General features: G+C 35.2%; 1 protein-coding gene and 1 pseudogene across 10 annotated transcripts in view; both read right to left on the reverse strand.

Moving 5' to 3' along the window:
• Positions 1-13,625, reverse strand: part of CUL2 (cullin 2) — a 164,379-nt gene that overhangs the window by 14,171 nt on the left and 136,583 nt on the right. For 9 of the 10 annotated variants that reach the window (XM_072825198.1, XM_072825200.1, XM_072825203.1 and 6 more), the window contains 8 exons: positions 11,192-11,354; positions 8,374-8,498; positions 5,197-5,304; positions 3,953-4,012; positions 3,097-3,225; positions 2,901-2,987; positions 1,708-1,860; positions 1,362-1,439 (listed from right to left, as the gene is read on the reverse strand). In XM_072825198.1, coding sequence (XP_072681299.1) covers positions 1,362-1,439; positions 1,708-1,860; positions 2,901-2,987; positions 3,097-3,225; positions 3,953-4,012; positions 5,197-5,304; positions 8,374-8,498; positions 11,192-11,354 — 903 coding nt within the window. The remainder of the gene's footprint in view (positions 1-1,361; positions 1,440-1,707; positions 1,861-2,900; positions 2,988-3,096; positions 3,226-3,952; positions 4,013-5,196; positions 5,305-8,373; positions 8,499-11,191; positions 11,355-13,625) is intronic. The other variant, XM_072825207.1, reaches the window with a different exon arrangement.
• Positions 5,260-8,005, reverse strand: LOC140633152 (keratin, type I cytoskeletal 18 pseudogene; annotated as a pseudogene).

Genomic DNA, 13,625 nt, shown 5'->3' on the forward strand with positions numbered 1-13,625 from the left:
AACATTTACTTTTAAGAAGGACTCCAATTTAAAAAAATAAAAAATAATAAAAAAGGACTCAAATTACCCATTGCAAACATCTCTAGGGAACAGTGTAATGAAATACCATTTTCATTTTAAACTTCATAATGTATGCATAACTCACTGGTTCACAACCTCAAATTATTGCTCAAATTTGATAATGAAGATTTCTCTAGAAAAAAAATGCTACCCAAACTTCCATCCAGTCAAGAAGAAACCTCTTTTGATGAGTTAGTAAATAAAAAAGGGTCAGTTTCAAGAGAAATGAAAACATGTCCACTCAAAAACTTATACATGAATGTTCATAGCAGCATTATTCATATACCAAAAAGGTAGAAACACACCCACATGCCTATCAACTGACAAAAGGACAAATAAAATGTAGTACATCCATACAATGGATTATTTGGCAATAAAAAGGAATTAACTACTGATACATGCTACAACATAGGATGAACTCTGACATTATGCTAAGTGAATGAAGTCAGTCACAAATGATATGACTCTATGTGAGATGTCCAGATTAGGCAAATCAATAGAGAAAGCAGATTGGCTAGGGCTGGGAAATGTGGGGGAGGGAGTTATATGCTTATGTAAAAGAGACCCTACAGAGCTCCCTAACCCCTTCTAACAGATGAGGACACGAGAAGTCTGTGACCTAAAGAGGGCCCTCATCGGACTATGCTGGCACCTTGATCTCAGGCTTCCAGCTTCCAGAATTGTGAGAAATAAATCTGTTATTTATAAGCAACACAGTCTATGGTATTTTGTTAGAGCAACCTGAACAAGCTAGGACATATGGTATATTAATTATATTTCAATAAAGTTGTAAAGATATACAGTCTCTTTAAAAGCTTTTTGGTAAGCATTGTAAGGTTTATATTTAGTCACACTTTAAAGCATTTTTTTCTGTATTATTTCACATTCCATATACTTACCTAAATTTCAGCCCAGAAACAAAAATAACTATTACAGGGGATAAACTATTACAGAGAAGGTACAAAAACGGCTCCAAATTCAAATGAAAAATTATAAAATGACTGCTTTTAAGTACTGGGTTCTAAACTTCTAATATCAAAGTTTCTGTAATTTAAAACTGCTTAAGAGCAGATAACAAATTTAATAAAAGAGACACACTTTGACAAAGAAATGAATGATGTCCTTAGCATTTTAGTTTTGTATTTGGAACTACAATAATTTATATTCTTCCTATCAGGCAGACTAACTATAATTTGTGAATATACTTTTATATCACATGAGCCCTTAAAACTTTGGGAAAATATTTAAAGTAATATAACATGAAGACAATTATTGGTCTAACATATTTCCTGCAAACTTACCATCTGTACACTTTTCTCCAATTCCTGGGGAATTGCAAATGTGGATGAAGGAGCCTGAGTAAGAGGCCATGCACCAGCCTAGAAGAAAGTTAAAACAGATAAATATCTAACTTAAAAGTAAATATTTGTAAAATGATTTAAGCAATTAAAGCACCTTTTTTTTCACCTTCCTCAAAATCAACATTTCTATCATGACACATTTCATTCCAAATCAAGATAACAACATAACTTTAGAAGCTACCATCCACTGAATGAAAGAAATGTAATCGGCATCCATTCATTCATTAATCCTTTGCATCAGAGTATTTGGGTTAGCAAATGCCTTCAATGGAACACATACTCATACCTGTAGAACATATATTTGAAAACTAATTCCCAAATCTATTACTGTGTCTTGGTTTTTGATAAAATTGTTGAACTTATTGTTGAGATCAGCACTGACACTCATATCTGTATACATCCGATGCAGCTTGCTGGTAAACTCGTAACCACAGGCTTGCTGTAAAAAAAAAAAAAAAGTTTTTAAAAATATATGATTTAAAAAGAAAAAAATAAAAAACCATATTCATTATTAAGACTGTGTTGCTACTGACAAGTCTATGGTCAAAGGTCCTATTTATATATTTACACCAAAGGCCTATATTTTTCATAATCCAAAGCAGTTATTCAAAACAAAATACTTCAATAAAACATTTTTATCAATGTAGAATAAATACACAGATTTATAAAAAATAAATTTCCCTTTAAAACAAAAACTTTTGTATAAATCCATGTCTTATTTCAACACTACAGAATGCTCTATTACTGTATGTAAGATACCTTTTAGGTTTACATATAGTATCAAACACACATGAAAGATGACTGGGTATATTTGAGCCGGTAGTCAATTTAAAAAGGAGGGTACTTAGGCATATTTTTAATAGCATCCCCTGAATAATGAAGAAATCTACTTCCTTGAAATTATTCAAAAAAAAGGAAAGAAATTATCCAAAACTCTGTTCTCACCATGACAGAAAATCTGGATCTAATCTTGGGATGTAAAATGCTTTGTGTTAACATTATTTTTAAAAATCAAAAGTTATTTATTGATTGATATATGTAAAAAGGATCACATAGTATATTCAATGTTTAGCATGCAGGAATTATCAACTACTAAGTAACCTAGGATAAATATGAATCAGTTACTACTTATCTCACTGGTGTATACACTAAAATGATGTAAAAATGAACTGAAATTCAACTGCACTCCAAAACTTGTACTCAAAAGAATAATTTAGGTGTATTCATTTACAAGTAATACAATTTTTTTTGTAAAGTTAACACTGTTTATATCTTGTGGGTGATTCTAAATCAATACGCAGAGAGAGTCTGTGCTTTCAATATAGTATGTGCACATACCACATGAATATGTATTTTATATTTTAACTAGTTAACTATTGATGAAATATTTATTTCATTACCACATATAATGCTGCTATGAGTATCTTTCTGTGCTAGTGGGATAATTTTAGGACATTATCAGATAAAGGCTTAAATTACCTTTAATTTATTGATCATGGCTTCTTCAGAATCCATAGACATAGATAACCCGTGAATTAAACGTTTTGCCAGCATTCTTGCGTAGAACTATATTAAAAAATTTTTTTAAAGATTATTTCCTTTCTGATGATTTGAAGTTCAAAACTAAATCAAAGCTGACTAAAACACAAATAAAACTTCTCTGTTAACAACTTACCTTTTGAAAAACATCTTTATCATCAATATACTTGAAAACGGTAATGAAGCTCGTGAGTTTGTCCTCTACTTCATTCTCAGTCATCCCCTTCGCTGACTTCTTTAATAAGTTGTCACAGTACTTAGCAAGCTCAAGTAGAAATTGACAGTAAATCTTAGAAAGGGCCCTTCTGTACATATCATGCCTCAAAGGAGGCAAAGTGGCAACAATACAAAATAAGATCAATGGACAGGGTCTTTGCCATACTAAAGTGTATGTTTTAAAAATTATGAACATGCACCAAAAAGCTTAAAATATGTCATAAGGTAAACATTAAAAAAAAAACTAGAAATAAGTAAAAATATCTAATCAACATGTAGAGACCAATAAAGCATTGATTTAAGTAACAAGTTTCAAAAGAACATCTAGATGAGTTTTGAGAGGCTCTGGTATTTTTGACATTAAGAAAATACTTTTTAAAAATCTTGCAACAACCTTGTAAACAAGTTTCCTTTAACGGCTATCAAAAATTTACCAGCCAATTTCCTTTAGATTTTAGATAAAATAAAATCCCTAGGAGAAGTAATGCAAATTGTTTCAAAGCGCATGTACTTTAAAGAGCAAAGGTTATAAAATGGAGTTATTTTCCCTGCCAGTTATCCCTTTAAAAAAGGCTTTCGTATATGGCTGTCTGCATTCCTTAAATAAATGCCAAATCATACACAATAGACATCCTTGCTTTTATTTTTAATAATTTAACTTCATCTATTTTTCTGAAAGATACTACAAAACCAAATTAATTTGACACTCTCCTCAGTTTTCTTTTTCTAATACTGATTTTCCATAAGATTAATTTTTAAGCAACCATCAAACTTACCAGTTCAGGTGCTTTGCAAACCGACTTGGGTTCTCTGTAATTTACAACTGATGTAAGGGCCTAAGTAAGAAAACAGATCAGTAATTAGACCCCAGTAATAGGGTAAAAGTGCAGCTGATTCAATATAGTATGCTATAACCTGTTTATCCGAAAATTACTACCTCACACAAAACACAGCATTCCTGTTTTCATATTTAATGCAGGATAAATTTCTCACTGCATCCCTCATGAGAATTACATAAAAATTATAAATACTGTTCCCACTGAAAGATATTCTCTATAATTCATTACTAGTATTTGAATATGGATAAGACTACACTTTTAAAACTCTTACAATGGGGCAGCCATGGTGGCCCAGTGGTTTAGCGCCGCCTTCAGCCCAGGGCATGATCCTGGAAACCTGGGATCAAGTCCCACATCAGGCTCCCTGCATGGAGCCTGCTTCTCCCTCTGCCTGTGTTTCTGCCTCTCTCTCTCTGTCTCTCATGAATAAATAAAATCTTTAAAAACTAAAAATAAATAAAAATAAAATAAAATAAAAATCTTCTAATGACCATGTAAACAAATTTCCTTTAAAGTGTACCAAAACCCAAAAGTTTATAAAACCTATTTATTTTTCTTTCAAATATTATTCAGTATAGTAGCCTAAGTACTATATTTAAAGAAAAAATCAGCACTAAAGAATATTAAAACTATACATGCATTTTTAAAAAAATATTTTATTTTTTCCATGCCAGGACCCCAGCATCACACCCTGAGCCAAAGACAGAGACACTCAACCACTGAGCCACCCAGGCGTCCCTATACATGCATTTTTAGAAGACATTAGCTTATTAGCCATTTCCCCTATGTAGCATACACATGGGAAATTCAATCCCCATATAATTCAAGCAATCCATTTAACCAGTTATTAATCGAAAAGTTCTCTATTTTGACTTTGTCTAAATTAGAAATCATATACACAATTAGAAGCCCTAATTTTGAAACTGCCTAAAGAATAGTGATTAAGGGGATCCCTGGGTGGCGCAGCGGTTTGGCGCCTGCCTTTGGCCCAGGGCGCGATCCTGGAGACCCGGGATGGAATCCCACATCGGGCTCCCGGTGCATGGAGCCTGCTTCTCCCTCTGCCTGTGTCTCTGCCTCTCTCTCTCTCACTGTGTGCCTATCATAAATAAATAAAAAAAATTAAAAAAAAAAAAAGAATAGTGATTAAAGAGAATTATATATACATATAAAAAAGTTACCTTGTCCAATGCACTCATAAAGTGCTGATCACCATTTAAAACAGTGTTGATAAGTTGAACAAATTTTCCATGTACTTCCAAAACTGACTCCACAAATAGTGTTGGCATCTAAAAGTATGAAATAGAAAGTACAAATCACATTTTAAGAAGTTTAAGGATAAAATTAGGCTTACTGAAGAATTGTTTAATTATGCATAACATTTTCCCTAAGCAGATTAATGTTATACACACACACACACACCCTCAAAAATGTTTTTAGATAAGATGGCCTTAAAAATCTAAAAGTTTAAGATTGAAATTAGCTTGTCAGTCAACACCAGAAATGCAGGATTGGAGTACTTCTGCCAGAAGGATCCACTAAAAACACTTTCTCTCTGTTGAAATGCCATTATATTCAGAGTAACAAGACACAGCCTCTGAACTACCAGGCCTATTCTTTCATAGATGATTACATAAACAAAAACTGCCTCCAAAGCTACTGAAGGCTGAGAGAGAACGAAAAGTTAAAAAGCCAGAATCTGTGAAAAGAGAGATCTCTGAACTAAGCAGTACAATTCCCCATATATCAGAGGGGGAAAAAGTATCTAGCAGTGCAAAAGTGAGCTTTTGAACTTAATGGAGGGAATTATGCCAACTAAAATTATTTGGGTCTACTACAAACGTATTCTCTTATACTTCCATCCCCCTCCCCACTCTATCCTTGACAAGTCTATGCCTCTTTGCCAGGTATCATTCAACACCCTGAACCTAAAAAACTAATAATATAAACTAGTGGTTTTACTTATGCATTATTGTGTCAGAAAATAAAATCATTGAAATGATCAGCAGTTAATAAATGCTCCTGAACAATGATGTTTGTACAGAAATTACTGCAAATGAAGAGCCAAAGCTCTACTTCAGGAAGAGTAGTAACATTTCATGTCATGTCTATCTTATTCGTTAAACCATCCCTAGTAATAACAGAGAAGGTGATCCAACATGATTTGATGACAGTAACACATTTTGAGAGGAAAGACACCTTGCTGTATATATAGTCATTTGATTGCCAGGGAACTCTTCAGAAAGACAAGTATTATGGATATGAGGATCACTGCTGGGTATTTTGGGTAGCAAGCATATATGTAGGGAAGATTTTTTTTTTAACTTCTGAACCTTTTATTGGCCTCCTGCTCCTCAAAGGGTACCCCGTTTCGCTGCCTCAATGCCTCAGAATTTTGGTGTCGTTGGTCTCAGACACCACCTTGCTGTCCACGATCTTGTGGGTGGTGCTCTTCTGGATGGTCTGCAAGGAGTTGCTGCTGTCCAGGGCATCAGTAAGACTGAAGTCCTCCCCGTTTTCCAACAGGCGACAGTAGGTGGCAATCTCAGCCTCCAGCTTGATCTTGACATTCAGCAGGGCCTCATACTCCTGGGCCTGGCACTGCCTCTCTGCCCGGGGCTGGGACAGCCCTGACTCCAAGTGCAGCAGGACCCCGTTGAGCTGCTCCATCTGCATCGCGTAGCGGGTCTTGACCTCCCTCAGGCTGTTCTCCAAGCTGGCCTTCAGGTTTCTCATGGAGTCTAGGTTGATCTCCAAGGACTGGGCAGTACATCTCAGCTCTGTGAAGGTTATCTCAGCTTCTCCAATCTCAGCGGTCTGTGTGGTGACCACTGTGGTGCTTTCCTCGATCTGCTGAGATCAGTACTTGTCCAGCTCCTCCCGGTTCTTCTGAGCCAGATCGTCATACTGGGCCTGGATATCTGCCGTGATCTTGCTGAGGTCCTGAGATTTGGGGCCATCCAACTCCACCGTCAACCCAGAGGTGGCGATTTGGTTTTGTAGACCCTTTACTTCCTCCTCATGGTTCTACTTCATGAAGAGTAGCTCCTCCTTGAGAGCCTCAATCTCTGTCTCTAGCTGCAGCCAAGTGACATTGGTGTCATCAATGACCTTGCGGAGCCCATGGATGTCGCTCTCCACAGACTGGTGCATGGCCAGCTCTGTCTCATAGTTGACGCAGAAGTCGTCAGCAGCAAGCCGGGCATTGTCAATCTGCAGAACGATGCAGGCATTGTCCACAGCACTTGCAAAGATCTGAGCCTTCAGGTCCTCAATGGTCTTGAAGTAATGCCCCCAGTCTCCAACCTGGGGGCCCTTCTTCTCCAGGTGTTCCCGGATTTTCATTTCCAGTCTCTGATTATCAGCCTTCAGGCTCCTCACCCTCTCCAGGTAGGAGGCCAGGTGGTCATTCTGGTCTTGTATGGTCTCCTTCTCGCCCTGGATGCCCCCTATGCCCGCCAAACCCCCGGCCATCCCCACGGCCCAGCCCCCCAGACAGGGATAGTGTCACCGGCTGGTGGAGTGGGATATGGAGATCCGGCAGCCTGAGGCCCACACGCCTGCATAGACGCTGGCCGCGCTGCTGCTGATGGGCCGGACCCGGTGGTTGGGCGACTGCACGGAGCCCAGGAACCGGTAGTTGGAAGAGAAGGTGGAGCGGGTGGTGAAGCTCATGCTGCTTGGAGAGCCAGAGGGCAACTCGGGAGGCCAGGGCTCAGGCTTGGGCCAGGGCTAGGGAAGACTCTTTTAATTTAAATTTGCTTCCTGGACTACCAAATTCAGAGCATATATAAAGAAAATAAATTGTAAGTTGCCTATTATTACCACTGATTAACACTATGACCATCACAACTATTAATGCCAATTACATTTAGAAATAGCAAATGTATTTTTCTGAGAGAAGTTAAACAACTGCTAAATGAACATATCAATATGACTAGGAAGCAGCCTATCTTGGGATCCCTGGGTGGCGCAGTGGTTTAGCGCCTGCCTTTGGCCCAGGGCGTGATTCTGGAAATCTGGGATCGAATCCCACGTTGGGCTCCTGGTGCATGGAGCCTGCTTCTCCCTCTGCCTGTGTCTCTGCCTCTCTTTCTGTGTGTGTGACTATCATAAATAAATAAAAATTAAAAAAAAAATTTAAAAAAAGAAGCAGCCTATCTCAATCAATGATTTTCTAATAATATGGAAAATTCTAAAATGAGGCCAACAAACTGCAAGTATAAAACATTTTAATAAAGATGTTTCATTTGTAATGGTAGGACTTTTCTGTCATTGTTTAAAACAGTAAAATCATATGAAAAACTCCATGATAATCTGATTAAGAGAAAAAATATCCAGTTCCTTATGTAACTCACATTTTCCTGAGTAAGATTACTGGTTGCTCTAAGCCCCTCATCTTGGATATGATTTTGCAGTTCCTGAATCATATGAGGTAAACCAGTGGACACAGCACGAAGTAAGACATACATATTTGCCATGTCTGAAGAAAAAAAGAAATTTGATTATTGAATTTCCAAAGAATTCAAAAAAATATTTTAATGTATTTGGTAATATACAGTTCAAAATGCAGAATTACAAGAGAATGCAGAGAAGGTTCCCTGCACCCATCTCTCCAAAGCAATATTGTAGTCAATACTATTTCAAAGGTATTTCATGCATATTCAAACACACACATACTGTTTTTCTTCTGCCCCTTTTAATACAAATAGTGTAGCATATTTTATGTATTATTTGCAATTGAAGAACATAACATTTTTTTTTTTTTTAGAACATAACATTTTAACTTAGACGTCTTTTTATATCATTACATAAGGTGTATTTTACAACTGCATAACACCTCATTATATGGCTATACTACAATTTCTTAAAAATTGATGAAAATTTGGTTGTTTCCAATCTCTTGATATTACAATATTACAATTAATATTTCTGTATATAGGCAAGAATATCTGTAGTATAAATCCCTGGAAGTGGAACTGTTGAGTTAAAGCTTCATCTTATAGGCAGATCCTTATAACATAGCTCCCAATACCAGGAAGTTCTCTTGGCAACAACGTGTCATCAGACATTTGGTTTTTCCCATTGAGAGCTGAAAATCATGTCTCAGTGCAATGCTTTTTAAATTTTTTCTTGAAATATAACATACATACACAAGGTGTACAAATCCCCCCCAGAATGTGTATCTCAATGAATTATGTGTAAGTGAACACATACATACCCATGTTATCACCCCCAGAGTAAGAAACAGACATTCTCCACACCCAGAAGTTCCTTTCATAACTCTTCCCAATCACTACTCCTCTTGCTCTTCTGCAAAGGTAATCACTGTCATGACCTACCAACCCACTGATTAGCTTTGTCTGTTTTGAACTATTGATAAAAATGGAATCATACAATTCCTTCATGTTTGGTTTCTTTTGTTCAACAGGTTTATAAGGCTCATCTACATTTTGTATGTAGTTGTAATATGTTCATTTTCACTCCTCTAATAATATTCCATTGTAGGAGTATACTGTACTTTATTCTACTGTTACTGGACATTTGTATTGTTTCTGGTTTGGAGCTAACTCAATTAAGGCTGCTATGAACATTCTTGTTCCTTTTTATACATATCTGCATGCAGTTTGGGTGGGGGATTATACATCCAGGAGAGGAATGGTTGGATCAAGAAGATGTGCATACAGTCAGCTTTAAGAGTCAATGTCGGTTTTTCAAAGTAGTTGCATCAATTTATACTCTGAGCTCAGGGTACATAACAAGTTCTCGCTATTTCACACACTTCCCAACACTTAGTATATTTGGTCTTTTAAATTTTATATCAAAATGTGAGTACTGATATCTTAGTGTGGCTTTTAATTTGCATTCCCCTACTTTAATAAGATCGAGGGCCTTTGTATAAGTTTCCTGGCCACTTGGATATACTCTACCCTGCAGTATCTATTCAAATTTCCTGACCATTTTATATTTTGGACATAAACCGTTTTTAGTGATTGCAAATATATTACCCTATGATTATCTTTTGATACTTTTAATGGTCTTTTAAGGATCCAAAGTTTTTAACTTTAATGTAGTCCACTTGATCAATCTTTCCTTTGTGGTTAGTGTTTTTTGTGTCTCATCTAAAGTATCTGTCCCTACCTCAAGGTTGTGAGGTTATTCTCCTATAACATCTTCTTGAAGTATTACTGTTTTACATGTAGGTCAAAAGCCTACAATGTATTGATTGATTCTGTATATGGTGTCTGAGGTAGAGATCAAATTTTGCTTTTTTCCCAAATGTATATCCAGTGGACTCAGCACTATGTGTTAAAAAGACTATCCTTCACCCACTGCTCTACAATGTCACAATGGGCTTAAGCCAAGGATTTCTGTAGGGGTTACTTCTCGGCTCTGTTTTAATTTAGTCCATTGGTCTATTTGTCTACCCTCACGTCAGGGCCTCATTGTCCTCACTACTGTGGTTTTAGTCACGCTATCCTGCAAAGTCTTCTCATAATGGTCTTCAAGACTGTCTTGACTTTTCTTAGACTCTTAGTCTAAGAGTTTAACCTTCAGAATTAAAACAAACAAACAAAAACACTTCAGTTTTGAGTAGATTCTCCTGGATCTATAAACCAATGTTGCTTTCAACAATGTTTTTTTTTTTTTTTTTCCCTGTGTAGGTCTGGCATGTATCTCGTTATGTTTATTCCTTGTTATTCCCCGTTGTATGACAATACTTTCTTCTTTAAAAAAAATTCAATTTTTTTACTGCTCATGACTAGAATCTCATATCTTTATTTTGTATTTTCCTCTATTTTGAATAAGATTGAGCATCTGCGTATATTTAAAATCAATTTATATTTCTTTTTCATCTTTGCTTTTTTTTCTATTTATTAGAAACTCTTAATATATTAAGGAAATTAGCCCTTGTGATATATAAAAAAATGTACACTTTTCCCTAGCTTTTGACTTTGGAATACCTTTTGAAAACATATCTTTCCAAAATAGTCTTTTAAAATAGATTATTAAGAATTGGTAAAAAGGCATATGGAGTATTTGAGAGACTACTACTAAAAATGTTTGAATTCCTTTTTTTTCTTAATGTTTGATTTCTAAGAAAGCTTGGAGATGATGTAGAAAGTGGGTTTCTAATTTAATTTCTATTCACATTTACTATTTCATATCACTTACCATTTTTTTTCTCTTGTCGGATAATATTATGACATTCTGCATGTAAGAACTGTAAGTGGTCTGCTACCATTCGTTGCTGACATTCATGAATCACTTTAGTATATGAACTTGGATGCAAGTATTTTCGACATCGAATTTCTTCATCTTTTAATCTACCTAGAACCTTTAAAAATATATTCTTATAGTCATGACCCACTATGAGGAAAAACCTGTAATATCAGTAAATAACTTAGGTAATCTAATTTTAATGGCTCAATTAAAAATGGCCAGGTAACAAGAATTACATAACCAATTTAAACCGACATTTTATAAATCATTTCAAATATTTATTTAGGCTAATATCTATCACCTACGTTTTACCAAAATCTTACGAACACGAACTAAAGTTAAATGGTCTGCATTTTGTTTTCATTTACTGACTCTAATCATCCTATTATATAAACAACCCAACATGCAACAGGAAAAGTGGTAAAAATTATTAAAAACCAGAACAGATGGTCACTTTATGAATATTTAACTATCAAACTAAAAAATAGTTTACATCAACTGGATCAAGTACATTAATTTAATTATTTTATGTTGGTCCCTCTTCTTATAAAATGTAAATATAAACAGTATGTACATGAGAATTATCAAATTAAAGACTTCATTAAAATTTCTGAAAGTCAAATATGTTCAGCCATAGTTAAAAATGTCAATCAAGAGCTTTAGTAAAGCTTATCCTATATAAGAAACACTGGGCTACAAACAATACACTGATTAACATTAACAAGAACCAGCTAATAAAGATAATAGCTAGAGAATCTAGCTCATTTCTACCTCAAAACAAAATTACATTTGCAATAAAAATCCTAGCACATACAGACACATACAAATGTTTAGATTTTGAAAGCATTCTGCAATGTGAAACTATTGTAACTGGAGTTTCTGAGCTTAAATGGTTCCAGAAAACTGTATATTAAGCCTTTGGGGAGTACTGCCAAGTTTGTCTGGGCATCAGAAGGTGATACTGGGAAGGAAAGTGATGCTGAGAGGGGAAATAACACATCGCTCCTGAATACCTCTCAGATACCTTTTGGAAAATGAGGCAAAGACTGAAGAGAGGGTCGCATCTTTCCTACATTGCTCCCCTGTGGAGCCAAAAGTCCAGGGCAAAGCCAAAGAAACCAAAAGTAGACAAGGAAGTATGTGGACTAAAAGATGTTCAGCACATATTTAATCAACTAAGAAAGTCATTTTTATCAAAAAGTTTTTCTTTTAAAATAAAAATATCCCTTAAAAGGACTATGCCTATTAGTCATTACAGTGTACTATGACTTTAATGTTTATGGCTTAACTAAATGTAGGAGGAATTAGAGTCAGGAGTCCATATTCTAGACATTATATGGTTCTATAAGTGGAACATACAATATTTTTGAAAAGAGCCTCTTTTTGAGAGCCAAATATAACAAGGAGGATATGTATCACTGATAATCCCAGTGCACTTTTCAATAGTGGATCTAGAACCTTTAACAGGAGTCTAAGAAGCAAAAAAATGGCCTAAAGCTAAGAACCACTGACTTGGTGTATGTAACCTGCACTTAATAGATATAGAAAAATGTCCTACAGGGCGTACTGGAGGTCCTATAGCTAATTAGTAACAACAGCAGGAAGAAAATTAAACAACTCAGACTTTTATACCTGGGCTTTGTGGAATATACAACAATGTATCAGTAAGTACTGATATTTCTTGACCTGTGACTTATGGAGGCCACTCTATAACTATTCTACTTGTAACACATTGTCTTCTTGGCTAAATAAACTACCAAAAATCATTCTATAATAAAACGCTTGGAACTCAACACCACAAATGAAAAAACCTGGCTAAAAATTTCATACATCTTATATGGTAACTGACTTTATTACATGACTATTCCTTTACTAAAAAAAAAAACAAACAAACAAAGAAAAATTTAAAAATAGTAATCAATATGTGTTGGTTTATAGATTAATTAAAATTTCTTGTGGAGGTTTTTCTCAGTCTTCCAAAAACTGAACAGACCAAGAGAGTAACTGATCCAAGGATTTAGAATTATTATATTTTTCCTTCCATTTGAAAAGAAGGAAAGATAAAAACCCAAACACACCTAGCTTCTATGCTTGTCCTATTCCTTAAACATTTACTAAATTAAAATATAGTTTATTCTTTTGCCGAGAATGTGAATATTAATTTTAAAGACAAGAAAATCAAGCAATCAGGATTTATCAAGAAGTATCAACCATGATGAAAATTGGATAGAATTTTTTTCTCATGGAGAATGCCCCAATTTATCAATAGGTAGTGTACATTAGCTATAGCTCAGAGTAATGATCAAAAAAAAAAAACCTCACCAAAGAAATAAATTAACTAAGAAAACAAATGTTAAATAAAATCATGCCTGATATGTAAGAGATG

Source organism: Canis lupus, chromosome 5 (assembly GCF_048164855.1).
Source record: "Canis lupus baileyi chromosome 5, mCanLup2.hap1, whole genome shotgun sequence".
Classification (NCBI taxonomy): domain Eukaryota; kingdom Metazoa; phylum Chordata; class Mammalia; order Carnivora; family Canidae; genus Canis; species Canis lupus.